Genomic DNA, 21,748 nt, shown 5'->3' on the forward strand with positions numbered 1-21,748 from the left:
TGATGAGAATCCTAAAACTAAAGCCATAATAATTCTAAAAGAATCTTTGGTGGAAACGAGAGAAAACGTTTCATTAAGTCAATACATTTTCTTTGGATAAAACCCTTAAGCTACCAATTTAGCCTTAAACCTATTTATTTTTCTATTGGAATTCCTTTTGGTTTTATACACTTACTTACAACCAACAGGTTTAAAACCATTTGGTAATTCAACAAGCTTCCAAACCTCATTTTTAAACATTGACTCTATTTCATCAATCATTGCTAAAATCATTATTTTAACTGTAATCTTATTAATATTTTTGGTGACAAGTACATATTAGAATTTAAGTACCCAAGAAACTCATATATAAATTGAAATTACATAAAATATAACAACTTATAGGTTTTTTGTCTGCTTTCATCGATACTATCTTGATCACAAATGCTAGGTTGAGCTAAATAGGAACAGCCACACACAATTGTTCGTGGAACGGCTATGTGCTTCCTTTCTATGTCTACAAACTCTCAATGGGTGGAGAATAAATTTGTGTTTTCACGTCGTAGACTAGAGAGAGGGGATATAGCGCGCACACACACACACATATATATATATAGGAAACTATTAAGGTCTCCCATTATAACTCTAATAGAATATACAATTCTAACACAAGTTAGGATTTAACCACATTTAAGTCAAACACATTTAACTGACCTATCAATACTTTAATGATCACTCTTGGGCTTTAAATTAGATCTTTTGGATTATAAGACTTAACTCAAATATTTTATAAAACCAAATAAAACACAATCAGTAAGTCCAAATAAATAAATTTCTAACATTATATTGTGGTTGTTCATATCCATATTCAATAATATATATTATTACATTTATAGAAAATGCATCAAATTTAATTAGGTAGACAAGCCTATAACATGCTTAATATTACATGTTATTTCATTCATTTACAGAAAAAAAAAAATTCAAAACTAATGACTAAAATCAAGCTAAAAAAACTTATAAAAAAAGTAAGAACTAGACTGACCTCTGTAACAGAGAAAGTAACTATTTTATCCTCGTATTTGCTAAAACATATGGCTTTGCCCTTACATTTTTAAAAATATATAGTTTTATTCTTATCATTTGCCTTTGTTAATCGTCCTCTTAATTTTTTGTCCTTTTCCATTAAATATATGGGTATAATAATTACTCTTTGCTAAATAACAATGATAGAAGACAAATACTATGTATTTCTAAAAATACAAATGCAAAATGTTCCAAAGCTGCCTAAAGGAAATTAGCTATTCACCACAAAAAAAAAAAAAAAAAAAAAAAAAAAAAATGTTCCCAAAGCAAGAAATTGGGAAGTAGCGGTCTTGAAATTTTAACGATACTCTAAAATTAAGGAAGGAAAAAAAAAAAAAAATGAAAAGATCTTGCTGAAAGAGATAAAGAGAGAAAGAGGGCTGAAGCAATCGATTCCATTCAGCAAACATTAAAGCCAGAAAATTTTCGCTCTCTGGTTCTCTTTCTTGTGTTATAAATCTACCTTAATAATTCTTTTTGATAAATCATATGATTTGATATGACATTTAATTTCAGTACTTCAATGACTGCACCAACTTCAACGGCTTCTTCATCCTCTCTCTTAACGAGCGTTCCTCAAATCCGTACATGTTTGAGTCCAAGAGACGACGGTTATTCAAAAAATCGTCTGGTCAACCCGGTACAGCCGCCTCGCTTGCATCCTAGACTCTCTACTGGTCCTCTGGTTCGTTTCAGTTCCAGCTCTCAATCTATCTTTTATCCGAAGAGGTATGCCGCTGATTCAATTCTCTAGTTTGTAGTGTCAAATATATTGATTTTCTAATTTTTTTGGATTCAAAGATGGCCGCACCAGGTTGCTAATGGAGGATCAGGCGTTTATAGAAAGAAGAAGAATAATGTCTGGAAACGTAATAGTTCGTTGCTTTGTGAGACTGTGACTAAGACATCTTTTTCGCAACAGCATAATTGCGTTTCTTGCTTCCTGAACAACCGCCGTGGAAAACATTCTAGGATATCAAGAGCTTTACCTGCTGTGTTTGTTGACAAATCTGCATCTCATTTGCCTGCTGCTTCTGTAAGTAAACTGCTCCAACTAGTGTTATTTATTTTGTTCCGCATATTCTTTGAGCATATTTGACATTTCAAGCAGAACGAGCTTCTGTGGTATGCTATTGATTACAATTTACATGTTGGTTGAACAATGAGTGGAAGAGAAGAAAAGGGGCAAGTAGAAATGCCTTGGGTGCCTGTAACTGAATGAGCCTTTTTACTGAGATGAGCTCAATCTTTCATTTACCTGAACTGGTGTTTTCAAACTTTTTTTAAACTTCGATTGCATTTACAATCTTAATAAATCTCTCGTGGAGAATGGGTGTATTATTATTTTATTGTTATGATAATCAATGTCTTGCTTGGTTTTGGTCTTTGCTGTCTTGTTTAATATTTTAAGTTTGTAGCTTTAGAAATGTATAGCATTTGTAGGATGTAGATTCTTGTTTTTGTTAACTGTGGTAGCTCTGAAGGATTAGTACTAATGGACCTGGATTTTTTTTCCCCTATGCTTGTCACTTAATTTGTGCCTTCCTCATTTTAGTCTTTGCAGGTATAAGAAATATATTGTGCTGATTGAAGTCTGTATAATTTTCAGGTGAAGCCTGCTTATATTCTGTATGCATCAGTTGGTCCAAATGAGCCACATGCAGCAAGTACGTCATGTCCAGATGGTATACTTGAGAGACAAGATTCAGATTTATTATATCCTGAATTAGTAAGGCCAGGATTAGCTGAATTTTTAAGTACTGAACTTCCATCTCACCCAAAGTTGGTTCGGGGGCAGTTGAAGAATGGTCTCCGTTATCTTGTATTACCAAATAAAGTTCCCCCAAACAGGTATGCTTTATGCATTTCTCTTTGTCTTTTGCTTTGCCAAATGTCGTGCTTGGCAAGCATATCTTTATAGCATTTGCATATTTCATAGGCATGTCTTTATAGATCAAAGGAAAAAAGAACTTTTTGCTAATATAGGTTTGAAGCACACATGGAAGTTCATGTGGGATCGATAGATGAGGAAGATGATGAGCAAGGAATTGCACATATGATTGAGCATGTTGCATTTCTCGGAAGCAAGAAACGTGAGAAACTTCTTGGGACAGGCGCCAGATCTAACGCTTACACTGATTTCCACCATACTGTTTTCCACATCCATTCACCAACTACAACAAAGGTTTGTTGTTTTCATTTTTTTTGGCGTGTTTGGACATTGGGTAACTGTTTTTCATCGTGCATGTATTTCCTGAATTCATATAACGAGCCAATATGTAACTTGGTTGAGATTTCAACTCTAATGAGTGTTGTGAGCTTAAGTTCGCATTCCCCTGACTATCAAAGAGAAAAAGAAGACAAGAAAAAAATATCCTGACTTTAACTTCTGGTTTTATGTTCTCTCTCTTGTTTTGTTGAGTATGCTTTGATCTCTTGGACATGTTATCTCTGCATGATATGTTTTTCAAGTGATTTGCACCTTGTTTGTTGGTGGCAGCCTTAAAATGAGGATGGAAGTAATTGAACCGAAGAAGAAAAATAAACGTAATAAAATCATAACCTGTGCCATGTAGGAGAAATGTAAGGAAATAATATGCATTTATATTAACTTTGCATATGTGCTTATTATAACATTGTTAACACCATTAGACCATGCATATGAATACTAAATGTAGAATGTAGCTACAATTTGTCTCTGGCATATGCTAATGCACTTATATATATGCTTGTGTTTGTATGCACAACTGAAAGGGTTATTATATGCTGAATTTTTATAAAATGGTTTCCTTGCCAGAGGGAAAGTAAGGACTTCTCAGACATCTACCTTGCCATACTAAATTCATTTTTCATAGTGATAAAAGTTGTACATTTAAAGTTAACAGAAATTGTATCCAATTTTTTGGATTTGTACTATGTATGCCGTTGAGTTTGCATGATTATAATGTGTTGCAAACTAAAATTATATTTGGGCAAGTTATGGAGAATCTCTGAGAGTTGCAGTATCTAATATCATGCAAAAGCATTATTTTAGCCCAAGTATCTGTGCTACTTAGTTTGGAAAGTATTGACTGGAAATGGAATAGATACATGTTATTTCTTGCTACACTGTCTTAGTTTATGCTTTCAGTTAGGCATGACCATGGTTTTGGAACTGCTGGTTCTGGTTCTAAAAAAGGGTGAAACCAAAACCTAACAGTATTTAGGCGGTTTCTAAGATGTTTTTAGAACAGCCAGTTCTAGTTCGTTTTGGTTTGGAACTGAAGTTGGACAAACTTTTGAAGATTTTTTCTTTATTTGTTTTTAATTTTTTTTTAAGTTTTGTAACATGAATAAATAATAATAAACAGTACTCTATTAATAAGACGAAACCAATTTAATAAAAAGTCTTGAAATTTACTTAAAAAAAAAAAAATTGGGAGTTCCATTGAAAGAATTCTTTTTTTTACGGTTTCAAACTAGAACTAAACTGTGGGCACACAGTTTCCGTTACAGTTTGGAACCAGAAACCAGTTTCTGTATGGAACTGAACCGTGTCGTGCCTATTTTCAGTCTCATTAAGAAAAAAAAAAAAATTCAGGAATTCTTAAGTAATTGATGTGCAGATTCATGCCTATTTGTAGTAAAAGTGAATCTATTAAATGCATTGCTATCTTCTGCTTGTTCTTTGAATTTGTGGTTGATTAATTTAGGACATCTATATTTATTGGTGAAAATGAAATATGTTTGTCAGGATGCTGATGGTGATCTACTTCCATCCGTACTCGATGCCTTGAATGAGGTATGAAGATACATGTCTAGACTTGATTAAATAATACATTATTAGGTCAAACAGATTCCAAATGCATAATTCATGCTTTATTTTATGATTGCCTTTGAGTTTAAGGGTGTGACATTTGGTTTGCTTCGTGTGCATTAATTTTCATGAGGACAGATTGCATTCCACCCTAAATTCCTTTCTTCTCGTGTTGAAAAAGAACGGCGTGCTATTCTTTCAGAATTGCAGATGATGAATACAATAGAATATCGTGTCGATTGCCAGGTGAGGCCAAGTTTGTTTCTGAGTTTGGTGTTTCAATATGCTGGCTAACATCATTATTTTCAATTTCTTTTTCCTTTTGAATGCAGTTATTACAACATCTACATTCTGAAAACAAACTGAGCAAAAGGTTCCCTATTGGATTAGAAGAGCAGATTAAGAAGTGGGATGCAGATAAAATTAGGAAATTCCATGAGCGATGGTACTTCCCTGCAAATGCAACCTTGTACATTGTTGGTGACATTGATAACATCTCAAAGACAGTTCACCAGATTGAAGTATGCCATAACCTGAACTATAATGAGAAAAAAATTTGTCTGGTTTAGTAATTTTTGTGCACAAAAAAAAAAAAAAAAGACTAAGGACTATGGATCATTTGTTATCTTACAGACTGTCTTTGGACAAACTGGCCTTGAAAATGAGACAGCTCCTGCTCCTACTCCATCTTCTAGTGCCTTTGGTGCAATGGCTAGTTTTCTTGTTCCCAAGCTTTCAGTTGGGCTGCCTTCATCTACAGATAAGTCTTCTGGCTCTGTTGATCAATCTAAAATCTTGAAGAAAGAAAGACATGCAGTTCGTCCACCTGTGCAGCATAATTGGTCTCTTCCTGGAAGCAATGTACATACGAAACCACCACAGATTTTTCAGCATGAATTGCTTCAGAATTTCGCAATTAATATGTTCTGCAAGGTATGTGTAGTGTTTATTCAAGCAACATCTTCTGTTGTATATAAATTTGGTTTTATTAGAACCTTATTTTGAGTATTATGTTGTGGATTTTGCTGCAGATTCCAGTGAAGAAGGTCAAGACATATGGTGACTTGCGTAATGTTTTGATGAAGAGAATATTTCTATCTGCCTTGCATTTTCGCATTAATACGCGATACAAGGTGTGTGATTGCATGATTTAAGTTCAAGCTTTGTTACAATGTGTGGTTTGTAATATTTTTTTTTTTTTAGGGTGGCGTAATTGCTGGAGCAAATATTGTTGTTTTGTCAAATTTACCCTTGTTCTTTCTCCTCTGCACGCTTCTAAAAATGTTGGAACTGTGTATAACTTGTTGCTGTTTAATTAAAAATATAATCCATAACAATAAAAAATAGATGTGGATAAAAGCAGAACCTATACGTATTCGAGATAGAAATTTTGAACGGATTCAATCATATATGTTTCTGAATCAACTACAAAGCCAAAACGGCATTATTTAACAATAACCAGACGAGAAAATTTGTAAGGCATTAATCAAAAACCAAAACCATACTTGTCGAGTGTGAGAGTTTAAAAGAGCATTAAATTCAAAGATTTGGATTGAATTTGATAACTTAGTTGTTGATTTTGGTTGAATTTGGGTTGAACTGATTGGCCGGAATTGAGAAGAGGATGTTGAGATAGTGCAATTAATACAGGATGCAAGGTAGCTCTAATGGTAAAAGTTGAAGGGAGATTGAAAATGCCATGCTTTCTTTTTCCGGGACCATACGGTTGAAAATGAATCCATGCTGTATAGTATTAAAATGACAGGTTATTGTATACATAGTTCCAAAAGTGTTCAGGGAACAATTGTAAGAGAAAGAATTACTGGAAGAGAAGAAGGGTAATATTGTCAAAGTAGAAGTATTTGCTCTTGTTATTAACAATAGTTGCTCTAGCAATAACACTACCTTGCAATTTTATCTGGTACTAGTTTAGTTTGTATTTCACTGCTGTTTAGTCATAAGTTCTACTCTACTCTATGGCTTTTCCTTTTTGGCTGTTTGGCCATTTCCTCTCATTTCTCACATTTTCAACTGAAAAACTCAAGATTATGAGTTTGCGTGATGACTATTTTCTGGAAAATGATTGAGATTTCATCTTGTATTATTCATATCATGTTACTTCCTCTCATTTTTGTCTCAAAATCTGTGATGGTAATTAGTATACAGTAATAATTATAATCTGAAATGAAGCATTTATAAATTGCGAAGACTGCTTTGTGACATAATAGAAGGTTGTGAAATGTAACTACCAGTTATGTTAATCTTTATGTTTTTAAGCCCACATCATCTGGTTTGGTTAGTGCTTTGGAGGTTTCACTAATCATAGAAATTTTCAGAATTTGAATCCACTGAGGTTGGCTCAGATTATGAATGATGATGACTGTTTGACAATGCTTGAGATTATAGCTGATTATTATTGATTGTGTTTTGGTTTCTGCTATCTTTATATCTCTATGTTTTAGATGGAAATAAATAGGCAATAAAAATTAATAGTTGTAAGTTGAAATCTGATATTTATGAATTTTTCAGATGGCTTCTACTTCGTTATTATATTCCTGTTTGTTTTAAGTTCATATCATCTAGTTTGATCTGTGGTTTGAAGGTTTTGCTAACTGCTGAAATTTTCAGAGTTCAAATCCACCCTTCACCTCAATTGAATTGGATCATAGCGATTCTGGAAGGGAAGGATGCACTGTAACAACACTTACAGTAACTGCGGAGCCCAAGAATTGGCAGGGTGCAATTCAAGTTGCTGTTCAAGAGGTTTGTACTTATGCTGTACTCATGAAAGAAACATGCAATTTTCTTGTTTAGCATTTGTAATGCTGGTGAGTTTCATTTGCAAGTTTATAGGAGTTACTGAAATTGATCTGTAGCATTTGGAAAGAGCAAGAAGGCAAAGCTTATTTTGCTATGCTGTTAATTATTTGCTCAGTACATTTGGTCAGAAAGGAATGCCAGAAATGTTAGGGGTCACGTTTTCTTTGCAATTGTTGCATTGTTGTTTTAAGATAGACTGTGCTCATCTTTCTTCTCTTTTGTTTTGATAACATTTAGGAGAATATCTTTTTCTCCTTTTGTGTTTACTATCAGTCAGGGGTTGACATGAGACCAGACTTTTCTTTTTTCATTGTAATTTAACTCTTCTTTATCTAGAAAAGGAAAATCATAGTTCTATTCAGTTTGGACTTCTATTTTTATTTTACTTATTTCTGTGTATTTGTGTTCCTCTATATTTGTTAACTGCAGATATGGGTGCATTGTTTGGTGAAATTACGTCATTAGTTGCCACCATGAAAAGACTATCTTGCCTGATGCTGTTAATTTTCCTTGATTATTTTGTTTTGATTTCTTTCCTGATTGCCAGCATCTTTTATGTTTTGTTTGCTGCAGGTCCGAAGGCTTAAAGAATTTGGTGTTACAAACGGTGAATTAACTCGTTACATGGATGCACTTCTAAAAGATAGTGAACATCTAGCAGCTATGATTGATAATGTGTCTTCTGTTGATAATCTGGAATTTATTATGGAGAGTGATGCACTGGGCCATACTGTGATGGATCAGAGACAAGGCCATGAGAGTTTGGTTGCTGTCGCTGGGACGGTCTCTCTTGAAGAGGTAATTTCATTTATAATGATCAGCTTATCAGCTGTCACAGTTTTTATGCTTTCATTTTCTTGGTTGTTTGGGCCACCAAGCACAAAAATTTCATTTCATTATATGCATTTTCATGGTCTAGCAACAGTGAATCTCATGCATTTGACTCCCTACTCAAGTGACTCTCTACTCAAATCTCATGCATATTCTTGCTGTTAATGTTTTAAATAGCCGGCTGTTTGTTGTGATATTATAGGGCTTTGTCTCATGTTTGAGCCAGATCCATCTCATGTAATTGTTCTTATTATTATTTGCTTAATTACCAAAAAATCCCGAAATACTTAGTGTCTTTTCAATTTTAGCTTATTATTTTATTTTAACAATTAAACAGATGTATTTTAGAATTAAATCAAATTTAGTGTCCAGTCAGTTTCAGGTAAAATTAGTGAGACAATATAATTAAATTAAGAGAAAATTATAATTTTCAAAGCATAATGAGTAATATGACTTTCACTTACATAATCTGGGGAATGAATGAATTTTATTTGTTTAAATCACTAAAAACAGCAATTAAGGATTTAACTAAACAATCAAGTCGGAAGTTGAAAAGAATATAAACTCTCATTTTTCAACTCTTGGTTATGTAAGTGAAAACCATAGTTGTTCACTGTATTCTTTTTCAGAAATTGCTTATGATTTATTAGAATTCTAGTCACTAGTTTTTCTAGAGTGTGAATGGAGGCTAAAATTAATGCAATGTTAAAAGTTGAGACTTCAGAGTTTTAATTGATAAAGATAGAAGAATAGGCTAAAATAAAAAAAAATATAAAAAAAATACAACAGAAGACATGAGAATGTTTTGTAATTAACCCTGATTTTTTTATATTAGCATTACTACTCAAATTCACAGTATAAGAACCGACTAACATTCTTTTTGGAAATAAATGAGGGAGAAAAGAACATAAAAAAGCGCGACCTAGTGCATGAAGCATCCCACATGTGTGAGCTCTAGGAAGGGTTGATGTACACAGCCATCCCTCTACATTTTTGTAGAGAGACTATTTTTGTGGCTTGAACCCTTGGCCTTCAGGTCGTAAGTGGAGTAACTTTACTGTTACACTAAAATCACCCTCTAGGGAGGAAAGAACATATGAAATTCTTCTCTATGTTTTGGATATGTGAGGAAATAAGGAGAAAGAATGATTTTGTGAATAATAAAATTATGAGTTCCCTTGACTTTGTGGAAAAGAAAAATATTGAATAAGGATAAAACTGTAATTCTGATAAGAAAAATATATACTATTACACTAAAACCACCCTCTAGGGAGGAAAGAACATATGAAAGGAAAATAAAAGGAGAATAAAAAAGAGAATAAAGTTGCTAACAAAATTGCTTTTCTTCTCTATGTTTTGGATATGTAAGGAAATAAGGAGAAAGAATGATTTTGTGAATAATAAAATTATGAGTTCCCTTGACTTTGTGGAAAAGAAAAATATTGAATAAGGATAAAACTGTAATTCTGATAATTTTCTTCCCAAACTAGAAAGGAAAAAACTTGCAGGCCTATAAGTATTTTCTTCTACTCATATTTTTCATTTCCTCCACTTGAAATATATTTATTTTGCTACTCTGTTTTCTTTCCTCCTTATTTCCCCTCAATCCAAACATAATGTAAAATACAAGTCATTATTTCTGATGCGTCATTTACCTTAGTTAACAAAGAATAAGCTTGGTGGTTACCTTCTTTAGTGAAGCATTTTTCAATAAAAATGCTGTTCTAGAAAATCAAATGGGGAGTCCAGTTTTACTTGTAGAACTGAAGAAAGAAGCAGCAAGGAAGTGTGCTTTTTTCCTGCTAATATGCATACAATTGCTTGAAACACTGGTGGTCTTTGCATCTTTCTTTCTGGAATTCCTTTCGAAGGAACTTTAAGATTTTTATTACTATTTTAATGAATTTTGGGTTGCTTGAGATTAGGTGAGGTAGTTTCTTTTAGTACTTACCTGTTCCTACAAAGGTTTATTTTAGTACTTTTCTGTTCCTGCAAAGGTTTTTTTTCCCCCTCTGAGAACTCTGTGGCATCTATAATTCATGAAAGTGAATGGGTGCGGTAAAGAAAGCCAATGGCAGGTGGAGGAACAAAAGGGAAAATGGAGAAAGGACACAAAAACGAAATAAAAGCTCATGGCAGTTTTCGGAAGACAATCCCAAATTAGAATCTGTTCTCATATCATTTTGCCAACTTGTATGTAGGTTGAAAATGGTTTCTTGCTGCCATGTGCTGTTTGTATGTGGCTCATAGTCTAAAATCATGCTAGGAATTTGAATATAAAAGTCCGTGTCTAGACTAGTCTTGTCTTGCATTGATTGGTATTATTTAAAAATAAGTTTTGCATACAGTGTTATCCTGTATGGGAGGAGATCTCAATTTGGTTTAAAAAAGTTGTTTTTTTTTTTTCATTCCGTATACCCTAGTGTACTTTTTTTTTTTTTTTTTCATTTTGTGATGTCAAGAATCCTATTTACTTATTATCTGTATTTCTGTTTGTCAATTTGGTTCTTACACTTCTTATTGCTTATTGGTCTACTTTTGTGTGGTGTAGGTTAATTCTATTGGTGCGGAGGTATTAGAATTTATCTCAGATTTTGGGAAACCCACTGCACCGCTTCCTGCAGCAATTGTTGCATGTGTTCCAAATAAAGTGCACATTGATGGAGTGGGTGAAACTGAATTTAAGATATCACCAAGTGAAATTACGGCCGCTATAAAATCAGGATTAGACGAACCAATTGAGGCTGAGCCAGAGGTTTCATTCCTTTCCATTTTTAATTCAAATTGTTACAGCCAAATGCTGAATCAAATGTCTTGTTGCATTAATACTTCTGTTTGCTTGTGTAGCTTGAAGTGCCAAAAGAACTGATATCTTCGTCACAGTTAGAAGAGTTACTATCAAAACGCCAACCTTCTTTTGTTCCTTTACTTCCAGAAAATGTCGAAAGATTGCATGACATGGAGACAGGAATCACTCGATGTCGTCTTTCAAATGGAATTGCTGTAAACTACAAGGTATACCTTGTATTTTTTACTTGGGTGGTTGGGCTAACTATAGTAAAATTGACTTTCTATATCATGAGGTTGCTTTATAGGCCATTGATCACTTTTTCCTGTTTGTTTATGCATTTAATTGCAGAATTTATCTTTTCTAAATAATTAAGAAAATTCCAATAATAGTGAAGAAAAGGAGTACCTTGTTTTGGTAGAGAAACCATCTGAAACAAAGGAGCTTTTTCCAATCTTATCACATGTTTGCTTGAGGAACTATTTTTCCAATCTTTTCACATATCTGCTTGAGGAACCCCATAGAGATCTTAGAGAAGACAACAAAAAGAAATCATGGAGGCTTCTCCTAACAATAATAAAAAATATAAAAATTACTCTCCAAAAGAGCTTTGTCCAACTGCAAAGAGTCTATTGCCTCTTTCTGGAAGTCCTTGAAGTCCTTAAAATTAATTAACATGTAACCTTCCAAGATATGCAGGCTAATGATGCACTGCTAATTCAGCAAAAATTATGTTTCAAAGAATTTGTCATAGAAAACCGGAAGTATGTGATTCTCATCAGTATACAAACTCAAAAGCACGTAAGGTGATAGTGCCTTAATAGATCTTATTTATCACTTGTAACACGTCAATAGTGTTAATTTTGTCAAGTAATAGTAGTCAAAAAAATAACTATAAGCTTAAAGGAAGCTAACCTTCTGTCCATGACTTGCATGGGGAGAAATGATTGAATAGGTTAGACCTTGTTTGATGATATTAGCTGTTTTGATGTTCTTGTAGCTGTCAGCTATTTTACCGGCTGTTAGCTAAACGTTATGGGAGTGATGTTTCATAATTCACTTCCTCAACCTTTAAAAACTAGTATAAACACTACTCCACCAAATAATTTTAATAATAGAGGCCGTGTTTTGTTTGTAGTCGAAACACATGTAAAAACACTAAACACTACCTTAAACAACAAAAACTAAGAGATATTTTCAGTGAAAGACAATCATGACTCCAAACTGCAAATGCTTCTAGCTTTTTCCTTGGATGGATGACATAGAATTGGGAAAATATGAAGTGACCAAAAAAAAAAAAAAAAAAAAAAATCATCCTCCTCTCGTCTGGATTCCTAAAAATGAGATGTCCATGAGAAAATCCACCATTGAGAGTTATAATTAGGTAGCATGAAGAAGGTAAAAGCAGTTTGTTACAGCACCTTCTTTACTTGCAATATGTGCCTTCTTTTTATCCAAAATTTCATTCCCAAACGTGTCTAGTCAAACTCAAATGTTCATTTGTACATGTCATTGCCACACTGCTTATGGAATGTCATCTTGATTTGTTTTGAACATTACCACTAGACAAAGGATTAGTGCAGCAATTGTTCTTTTTCTCTGATGTTTCCAAGTGCAAAGAAGTATAATTAATTTCCACTTTTTTTTTTGATCTCTTTTACTGATGGATATATGCGGGGAACAACTCAAATCTTCTTCTGTTTAAATTGTAATATTATACACACGTGTTGCACTACAGATTTCAAGAAGTGAATCCCGGGGAGGCGTAATGCGGCTTATAGTTGGTGGAGGGCGAGCTAATGAAACTTCCGAGTCAAAAGGAGCTGTTATTGTGGGTGTTCGAACTCTCAGTGAGGGAGGTCGTGTTGGAAACTTTTCCAGGGAGCAGGTAAAATAAGCTTTATTTCCTCAGTCGTTTGGCACTATTTTTAATCTAATTGCTATGACCAGGATGTTGACTATGTAACACATTTAAACTCCAAATGCTAATTTTATTTAGAAGTTAAGATATCAAATCATAAATGAGAGGAGTTCTTCACCTCTTTCTGATTGGAAAAAAGTATTTATATATTTCCATGGGAGCACATGAAAATTTGAGCCTTGAAATGAAAAAGGAAAAGTGCATGGGGCACTGTATGATTTTTTATGTGGTTATTCTAATAAAATAGAATGCAAATGGACTGTTTCATGTAGTTTTAAGATTCATTAATTGTTTTCATTATGCTTTGAAGTAAATTAATGGAAAAATGTTTTCATAACTAAATTTGACCCTACAGGACTTGCAAAGTCATTTGTCTAAAATCTTTCTGACATGAGGGATCGTGTTTTCCTAGCCTTTTATTTAATCCACATATTGCTGCCTATTCCATACTGATTAAGGTTGATATCTCTGGCTATTGCTAGCCATGGCCTGTGATAGCAGGTGGTAACAATTCCCTTTACCTTCTCTATGTATTTTTTTTTCTCATATTTATCTGTGAAGAACAAACAGAAAAATATGAAGCTATTGTAAGTGCAAATAGTTAGTGACAAAAAAAAAAAAAAAAAAATTTTCCCAATATTCTCCAAAGGCCGAGAGATAATTTCCAGCTAATTTTCAGTATTGCAATCAATAATAGAAAATAATGGTTTTCCTCTTAAATTATTCTCCTCGGAAAATATTTTCCTCGGATGGTTGTTTTCCACTCAATACCAGGGAGCCCTAACAAATCTTTGATCTGTGTCAATAATTGTTGTTTTGCTTTCTAACTAGTTTAAAACATAGTTCTTATACAAGTTGCTATATTAGGTTTCAATTAATTAATCAATTAGCTAATTGGCCATCAGCATGTAAAAATATGCAAAATTATGCAAGTGTATTGAGCAGCCTGAAATAATATGGGGAGAAAAAAGAGGAAAATGATCGAACAATGTTCTTAGATGTGGCATGGGAAATTTTGTTAAAACAAAACTGCGGTCTGGCTGTGATTTAACAGTGTTCATGATTACCATCTTTTTCTGCTTTTTCAAAAAAAACGAGAATGGAAATTACGGACATGGATGAGCTGGAAAACAAGACTAGCTGTGAGGGAGATGGGGAGAGCGAGAGAGAGAGAGAGAGAGGTAACAGCTAAGATGTCAGTTTCAATGGACTAGACAGGAACATTTGCTAGTTGTAAATGAATGTTGACACTGAAAGATAAGATTAAGAGATAATTTACGAGAATTTCAAATGCAATTTTCTATATTCTTTTCATGAAAAGGAGAATGTTGGAAGCTATATGCATAAGTTAGCTGTCATGAGTAATGTTTTGCATAGCTAAGATTTGGTCAAGTTAGGGCAAGACTGATGAATGAATGTGGAATCTGCCAAAATTTGGGGAGAAAAATGCGCGTATGATATAAATAGCTCGTTGCAGTCTGCAAATGTTTTTTTCTTTTTTCTTTTTTTTTTTCCTTTTATGAATGTCACTAAAATAAGATGCATAAATCGGAAGAAAGAACATTTTGGCATACAGTTGATTTTGAGTTTGATTCTATTGGGATGATTCTGCTCCGTTGTTAGATTGGGTTGGAGCACCTAATAAATTGATGAAATGTCACTCAACACTTAATTTTGTTATGCATTGCATTAAGATGTATACATGGCTTTAAAGCATGGCATATAATTGGTGTTGTCTTTATTAATTCAGACTTTTCTGAAGTTAGTTGTAAATTGTGATGCATGTTGCAAGGTAGCACTCTAAAAGTAACACTGGTAACTCTTGTTAGTTGCCATAGTTTTCATCCTTCTCTGAGATGATAATTGTTGTCTTTTAACACATTTGTAATGTGCTTTTCTTCAGGTAGAACTTTTTTGTGTGAATCACCTGATAAATTGCTCTTTGGAGTCAACAGAGGAATTCATCTGTATGGAGTTCCGTTTTACTTTACGAGACAATGGTATGCGAGCAGCATTTGAGCTACTTCACATGGTGCTCGAGGTAACCTTCTTAATCAACAGATTGGCAAATCTGTAAAAACATTGAGGCTTTCTCTTCTGATACCTTGTGCACTTGTTTAGGTCTTGTTGGGTTGGTTGCTGATATTACTGACATGATGAAATTTTGGTTCTATCAACTGAATATTGACCTTTCTGAGTTTATTGACCTTTCTGAGTTTCAGCATAGTGTCTGGCTGGATGATGCATTTGATAGAGCAAGGCAATTGTATTTGTCTTACTACCGGTCCATTCCGAAAAGCTTGGAACGTGCAACTGCTCATAAACTCATGAAAGCAATGTTGAATGGTGATGAGCGATTTGTTGAACCAACACCACAATCATTACAAAATTTAACATTGAAATCTGTAAAGGATGCAGTGATGAATCAGTTTGTAGGTGGTAACATGGAGGTATATTTATTTATGTCTGATGCTGAATATTCACATCTGTATATAAGATTTCTTGTCATTTGAGGTGTGCATGCCTATTTTTCAGGTAAGTATTGTGGGCGACTTTTCTCGGGAGGAGATTGAGTCTTGTATTATTGATTACCTTGGCACGGTTGGAGCAACAAGAGATTCCTGTGGAGAACAAGAGTTCAGCCCAGTCTTGTTTCGACCATCCCCATCTGATCTACAGTTTCAACAGGTCAGAATTGAAGCTATTTTGCCTGAAACTTGATTTATTATATTTGCGAGTTAGATTTGTTGGTGTTCATATAAAATTTAGGGTTAGTGGGATTGCTCATGAGGCAACTCTTCTAATGGCTCTGCTTAGTACTGTTTGCAACTGAGACTAGACAAGACAAGAAATGAGTCCAAGCCAACAATCATGGACTTCATATAAGATCCATAATATCTTGCTTTTGGGATGAACTCATAAGAGAGGCATGAATCTTGCTTATTTGAACTGATAGAAAATAGAATTTGCAGACTAGCTCTTCTTGATCTATGAAATTTAGTGTTGCACTGACATTCACTGCCTCTTCCTGTCTTTGAAAATTATCCTGTGTATTCATAAATATCCAAAGCTTTTTGAATGGGTGAAAAAATTCTGTTAATTTGATGCCGTATCCTCTTCAAGCTTTGACTTCTCATTTTTCATTTTTTGTGCCTATTTGGTTTTCAGGTCTGTTCATAATCATGGTCAGCAGTTATTTGATGATTATTGTGTGGTTTCTTCTTTAGAAAGCATTTTAAATAGGTCTTTCTGCTGGCCAGTGTTTGAGCTTTTATTATTGGCTGACAAAGGCTTGTGAAATATTGGGTCCATGCCAAGTCCTGCTGAACAATTTGGCCCATGAAGTGGAGTCAAAATTGACCCAACCTTGAGCTCTGCACAATTGTGGCAGAGCCATGCCTGAAAGCAAGCTCACTTTGGGTTGGCTTGTTTTCTGTGTTCACTGTCGCCTAGTAAAGTTTTTTTTTTTCTCTGTTTTTTTTTTTCCTCTTCCCTCCTTTGAATTTCTCAAAAGTAATTTCGATGCTGCTCTTTATTTTGATGATATTGCACTCATATTTTTGCATTTAACTAGGTATTCCTGAAGGATACAGATGAAAGAGCATGTGCTTACATTGCTGGTCCTGCACCAAACCGCTGGGGGTTCACAGTTGATGGAAAAGACCTGTTCGAGTCAATCAGTGACTTTTCAGTAGCCTCAGGTAAGTTTTGATGCTATAACAAGAATTGAATAAGAAATTTGGATCTTATAATTTTATCCCTCAAAGACTTCTAAAAGATCAGAATGTGCTTCATTTTCATTTTATTTTCCAACCCAAGATTCTGCTACTGTATGACAACTGACCAAATTATAATTCCAATTAGTTAGAATTTTGAACACAGACAGAGAATGGTGGTGTGAGCTGTGTCCTTTTAACTTTTGTGATATGAGCCTCTCCTGGCTTTTTCCCCCCTACGCCCAACTATTTTTTAATAAAATGTTATAAATGTTATGAGAATTTTAAGCAATTATGGAAGTAATATGTGATTCTATAAATAAACAGGATCTAAAATTCAATACTCACAATTTGATCTTGTTTTCAATTTAACATGGTGATAAAAAAAATTATAAGAAATGATGCTTCACTCTCCAGAAGATACAGGTTGTATGAGCATTCTGATTTTCTATTAAATATCTTCCTTAAAATTCATATGTTGCACTATTTTTGGGTTTCAGTCTAAATTGAAACTTTATGCTTCTTATGGAGGACAACATTTGTGGGCTTTGGGGAGGGTTGACCTACAACCTTACCCCTGCTTTTTGCAGAGAGGCTGTTTTCATTATTTGATAATTGTAAAATATGCAGATAACTTTGGTTTGTATGTTATTGTTTGTGAATCTTTACTCGGTATTTGTCCAAATAAGAAAAACATTTCTGAAACTTTTCTGTGTAGAGAGTTGAAAACTTGTCCTCTTTTTTTATTGCAATTTAGATCACATAGCTGCGCTTTGCAGATGTACAACCAATATCAGAGGAACAACTGGTAGAGGGGAAGGATGTTCAGAAATATTCACAAGCAAAACTTCGCAGTCATCCGCTTTTCTTTGGCATAACAATGGGGCTGCTTGCTGAGATCATAAATTCAAGGTAGTTCTTCCAAAAGCTGTGCTTACTCTTTTGTTCATAAGATTTTAATACGTAACTTAGCAATGACAGGGAAACGCAACAAGGTGGGTTCGGAATGTCGAGTTATTCCCTATCCTTGTCTCTACACCATCTCTGTCTCCACCACCACTAACTTGAATGGATTTTTCCTTCTCCTTCACTGCCCTCTTTTGGATCCTGATACAGGACAGGACAGAGGTTCTCTGTAGAACTGACTTTGTGTCAATTTTAGAGCCACGAATAGATTGATACTGCAATTTTTGCAGAACTTCAAATCTTCTTGTTGTCGAAAAGTTACAGATAATTAAAGTTTGTCTCTAAGCTTTACACTTAGGCTATGTTTGTTATGCTGTAATGTAATGTAATGGTGATTACATTGCATGATTTCTTTGTAATGTTACAAAGAAATTCTTGCCATGTAATCACCATTAAATTGTATTACAACATACCAAACCTGGCATTAGACTTTCTTAGGTATCATTCTTAAGGTAGAATTAACCACATAAACAGTCCAACAAGAACAGCCATAGTAAATTTTGTTGATTGAAAATATGGATGGGAAGCGTTTTGTTTTTGGAGACAAATTAATTCTGAACTTTAAGAAATTGGAATCCTGATGCTAACATAGTTCTAATCCTCTAGGAATGGACTGCCGTAAAGAGGTAATTGATGGTATTCAAACCAATAATAAATTATAAGAAAACTTCGAAATAAAAAGAAAAATCCCTGAAGAGGTGTGAAGCTTGTTTAGCGGCAATGGAATTACAAGGTTGTCCCTGCTTCATTAGAGGATAAAATTCTACAAATTTCCTGCTTTGAGAACATTGACGCATGATTTTAACGCCTACTAAAGAATATGCTTGCCAAATGCATTTGCATCAACATTGGATTGAGTCTCAATAGGCGATGGAACCAAATGCAGTTTTTTAGGAAGCACACCCGTTGTAATTTTCCAAGGACCACATACTTTGATGTCATTAAAGAACTACCAATGGAATAGTTTGATCCCAATAACCAATACAATGGGGAAGGAGGGCACCAAACTTTCAGTTATCGACTTCTGTTTGCCATCAATTGATGGATGAAAGGATGATAAAAATTTCAACTTTGTATTCAACTTTCTCCACAAAATTGTCTATTATTGACTCAGTTCTTTTTAATGAATAGATCTGATTGCCACTTCGAATATGGAATACAGAGGGATTAAATATGGATGATATTCTGAATCATAGAACTATAATGAAATATACAATCAACCAACATGTGTTGAATTTGAAACAGAGTCAGAAGAACTGGTTTGATCCTCTTATTTTTCTTTCTCAAACCAAGAGATCTATGAATTGGGATCGTAATGTATATAGACATAAATGGTCTGATGGGAGCAAGAATTTCCAAGAATATTTGGAACATTTCATTTAAGCAAAGTCTCCAACCGTGTTTTGAAAAATTGTTGGGGATATTTCGTGAAGTCGAACAACTTCATTGAGAAAAGTATGGCGAAATACAGAGCATGAATATTCTTAGAACAAGGGATGATAAGAGCCATCTTGGGATGGTGATCTACCACAATAAGTAAAATATGACCTCTTATGGTTTTGTGAACCAAGCACAAAAGCCCTGCTCAAATTTTGTATTTTCCCTTATTTTTCACTAACCCAGTCCGGTCCAGCAATATCATTTTAAAAATTGCCCTACAAAGCTGATCTTTCACCATTACAATGATTTTTTTTTTTTTTTTTCAAAATGACATGTTGCATCTGTATTATGCAAATCTTGAATTACTTCTTCATATAGAGAAGTACCTACAAGGATCGGCAATTTCCTTTGAAGTGATGCCTGTCATGCCTAAGAAAGCTATCCAGCCACCAAATATGCATATATGACGCTGAAATCTGTGCAAGCTGGGTAATCATTTTTGAATTACTTGATGCTTGCAACTTCGACAGCCATATGAGTAAAATATTTAGCACCACTGGACTAATGAATTCCGGATTATTCTTATCTTCAGTTTTATGCTTTGATTGCAAATGAACAATTCTTTTAACAATGCAACCCCATTCACATGGCAGCTATTCAACTTCTTTCAAGAGTTGATTATTTGACAGCATGGTCAGAATACAAAACAAACTCCTTAGGAATGGGAAACAGAATTCCTTCGCATGGCTGGATATTTTTTCTCTTGCATCATTTAATTTCTTGCAGAAGTGAGCGCTAGGATGATTTTCTTGACTTAGATTATCTCTAAATTAGTACCTGCATGTGTTGTTTCAAACACCTTAGAAAAATGTGGCAGCTGTAAAACATGTGATTCAACATTCTTTTCGTGATTTCTTCGAAAGCTCTAGAAACTGTTTTGGTCCAAAGAAATTGACCATTGGTGATAGCATTGTCGTGGTGCTGAAATTTTTAATAAAACACCTGTTAAAAGTTGTTAAGCTTTGAGAATTAACTCAAGGTGTTTGGAACTGGCTGCTCTTCAACAATTTTGGCTTTATTTGAATCAAGAAAGGTTTAAATTGCAGTCTGGATGTGGTTGGATGGGGTTCTTCGAGGATATTGTGGTCAAAGTGTAAAGGTTGTGATCAGTTCTGTGAGATTTTTGTTCTTCCAGTAGTAGCATGACAATTTATAGTTGTACAACTTTCTGACAGAATCTACAGTAGTGAATACTCAACATGTAAACAATTATTTATTGAGAAAAAACTAATTTTTTCTTGATTTAGATAATGAATTGCATTGTTATTAAAGGCAAGCATACCTTGTGCGCAACTGGGGACTACATAAGGCTCACACCTTAACAGAAAGGTGCATGTCTCAAACAGCACAAGGCACAACTCACCTTTTTTTGCCTGTATGAGCCCTTTTTTTCTTTTAATTTTTTTTTAATCACCGTTCAGGCCCTCTGCAATTTTTGGGACAGACTTACTTGTGCGTGCGCGCGTGCGTGCGTGCGCGCGCATAATATAAGAGTACAACTCGTTAGAAAGAAATAGGCTTGAGATGACTACCTAATAAATTTGGTTTTTATGAGCTGATCTTCCTATTTTTGATGAGTTGTTTTCCTTGTTTGAGATTTAATTAAACTCTATCAACCCTTGTTTCTTTTCGTTTTCATTTTTCCCCTCTAACTTCACTATTTCCTATGATCTGGCTGACATGTCTCCTGTTTGTAGATTTTCAATGGTCTAATTGTCATGGCATAAAAAGGCATAGGCTCCTGGACTCCTTTGTGCCTTAGAATGTCTTGCGAAATTGTGCATGTATAACTAAAATAAATTATCTGAAACGTAATCTTGCGATAGTAATTTTCTTTTGTATTTTGGTGACAATGGCCTTTACTTATTCTTCTTAATGCAAAGATTTTTGAGAAGGATAAATACAAGTCGAGAGTATGGTGAGTGGATCCATGGGTCATTTTTGAATTATCAGCTTAGGAGGCATGATATGCTAAAGGAAGTTAATAGCTTGGTTTAAATTGGTAATAAAATTCACTTTACTGCTTCAAATGTCGTCCAAAGACTGTTTTAATGGAACTTTGTAGATAACTAATAGATGATCCACACAGGTCTTGTAGTTTTTATAACATCATGGGTCTTTTTTTTTCACATTTTATCCTGATAGCTTCCCTTCATGGCTAAGAAATTTAAGCATTTTTTATTTATTATTTTTTTTTGTGCAGACTTTTTACCACAGTCCGAGATTCTCTTGGATTGACATATGATGTGTCATTTGAGTTGAGCCTTTTTGATAGACTCAAGCTTGGATGGTATGTGATATCTGTAACATCAACTCCAGGCAAGGTGGGTTTTGATTTTCCTATCTATCTATCTATCTATCTATATATATATATATATATATATATATATATATATATATATATA

At 34.1% G+C, this 21,748-nt stretch overlaps 1 protein-coding gene across 1 annotated transcript; it reads left to right on the top strand.

The window, feature by feature from the left end:
* Positions 1-1,322: 1,322 nt before the first annotated feature.
* Positions 1,323-21,667, top strand: SPP (Insulinase (Peptidase family M16) family protein; the record flags this gene model as incomplete). The annotated part of the gene is given in 21 exon segments (XM_089721576.1): positions 1,323-1,501; positions 1,582-1,794; positions 1,867-2,101; positions 2,675-2,916; positions 3,052-3,250; positions 4,799-4,846; positions 5,000-5,107; positions 5,194-5,382; positions 5,495-5,794; positions 5,893-5,994; positions 7,490-7,624; positions 8,255-8,479; positions 11,064-11,267; positions 11,360-11,527; positions 13,039-13,188; positions 15,125-15,262; positions 15,444-15,671; positions 15,757-15,909; positions 16,796-16,922; positions 17,717-17,849; positions 21,547-21,667. Coding segments are annotated over 20 exon segments (3,411 nt in total), but the record flags the coding sequence as incomplete, so codon positions are not given.
* Between the last annotated feature and the right edge of the window lie 81 nt (positions 21,668-21,748).

This window comes from Jatropha curcas, chromosome 5, assembly GCF_041381405.1.
Source record: "Jatropha curcas cultivar XTBG-Jc1 chromosome 5, XTBG_Jcur_1.0, whole genome shotgun sequence".
Taxonomy (NCBI): Eukaryota; Viridiplantae; Streptophyta; class Magnoliopsida; order Malpighiales; family Euphorbiaceae; genus Jatropha; species Jatropha curcas.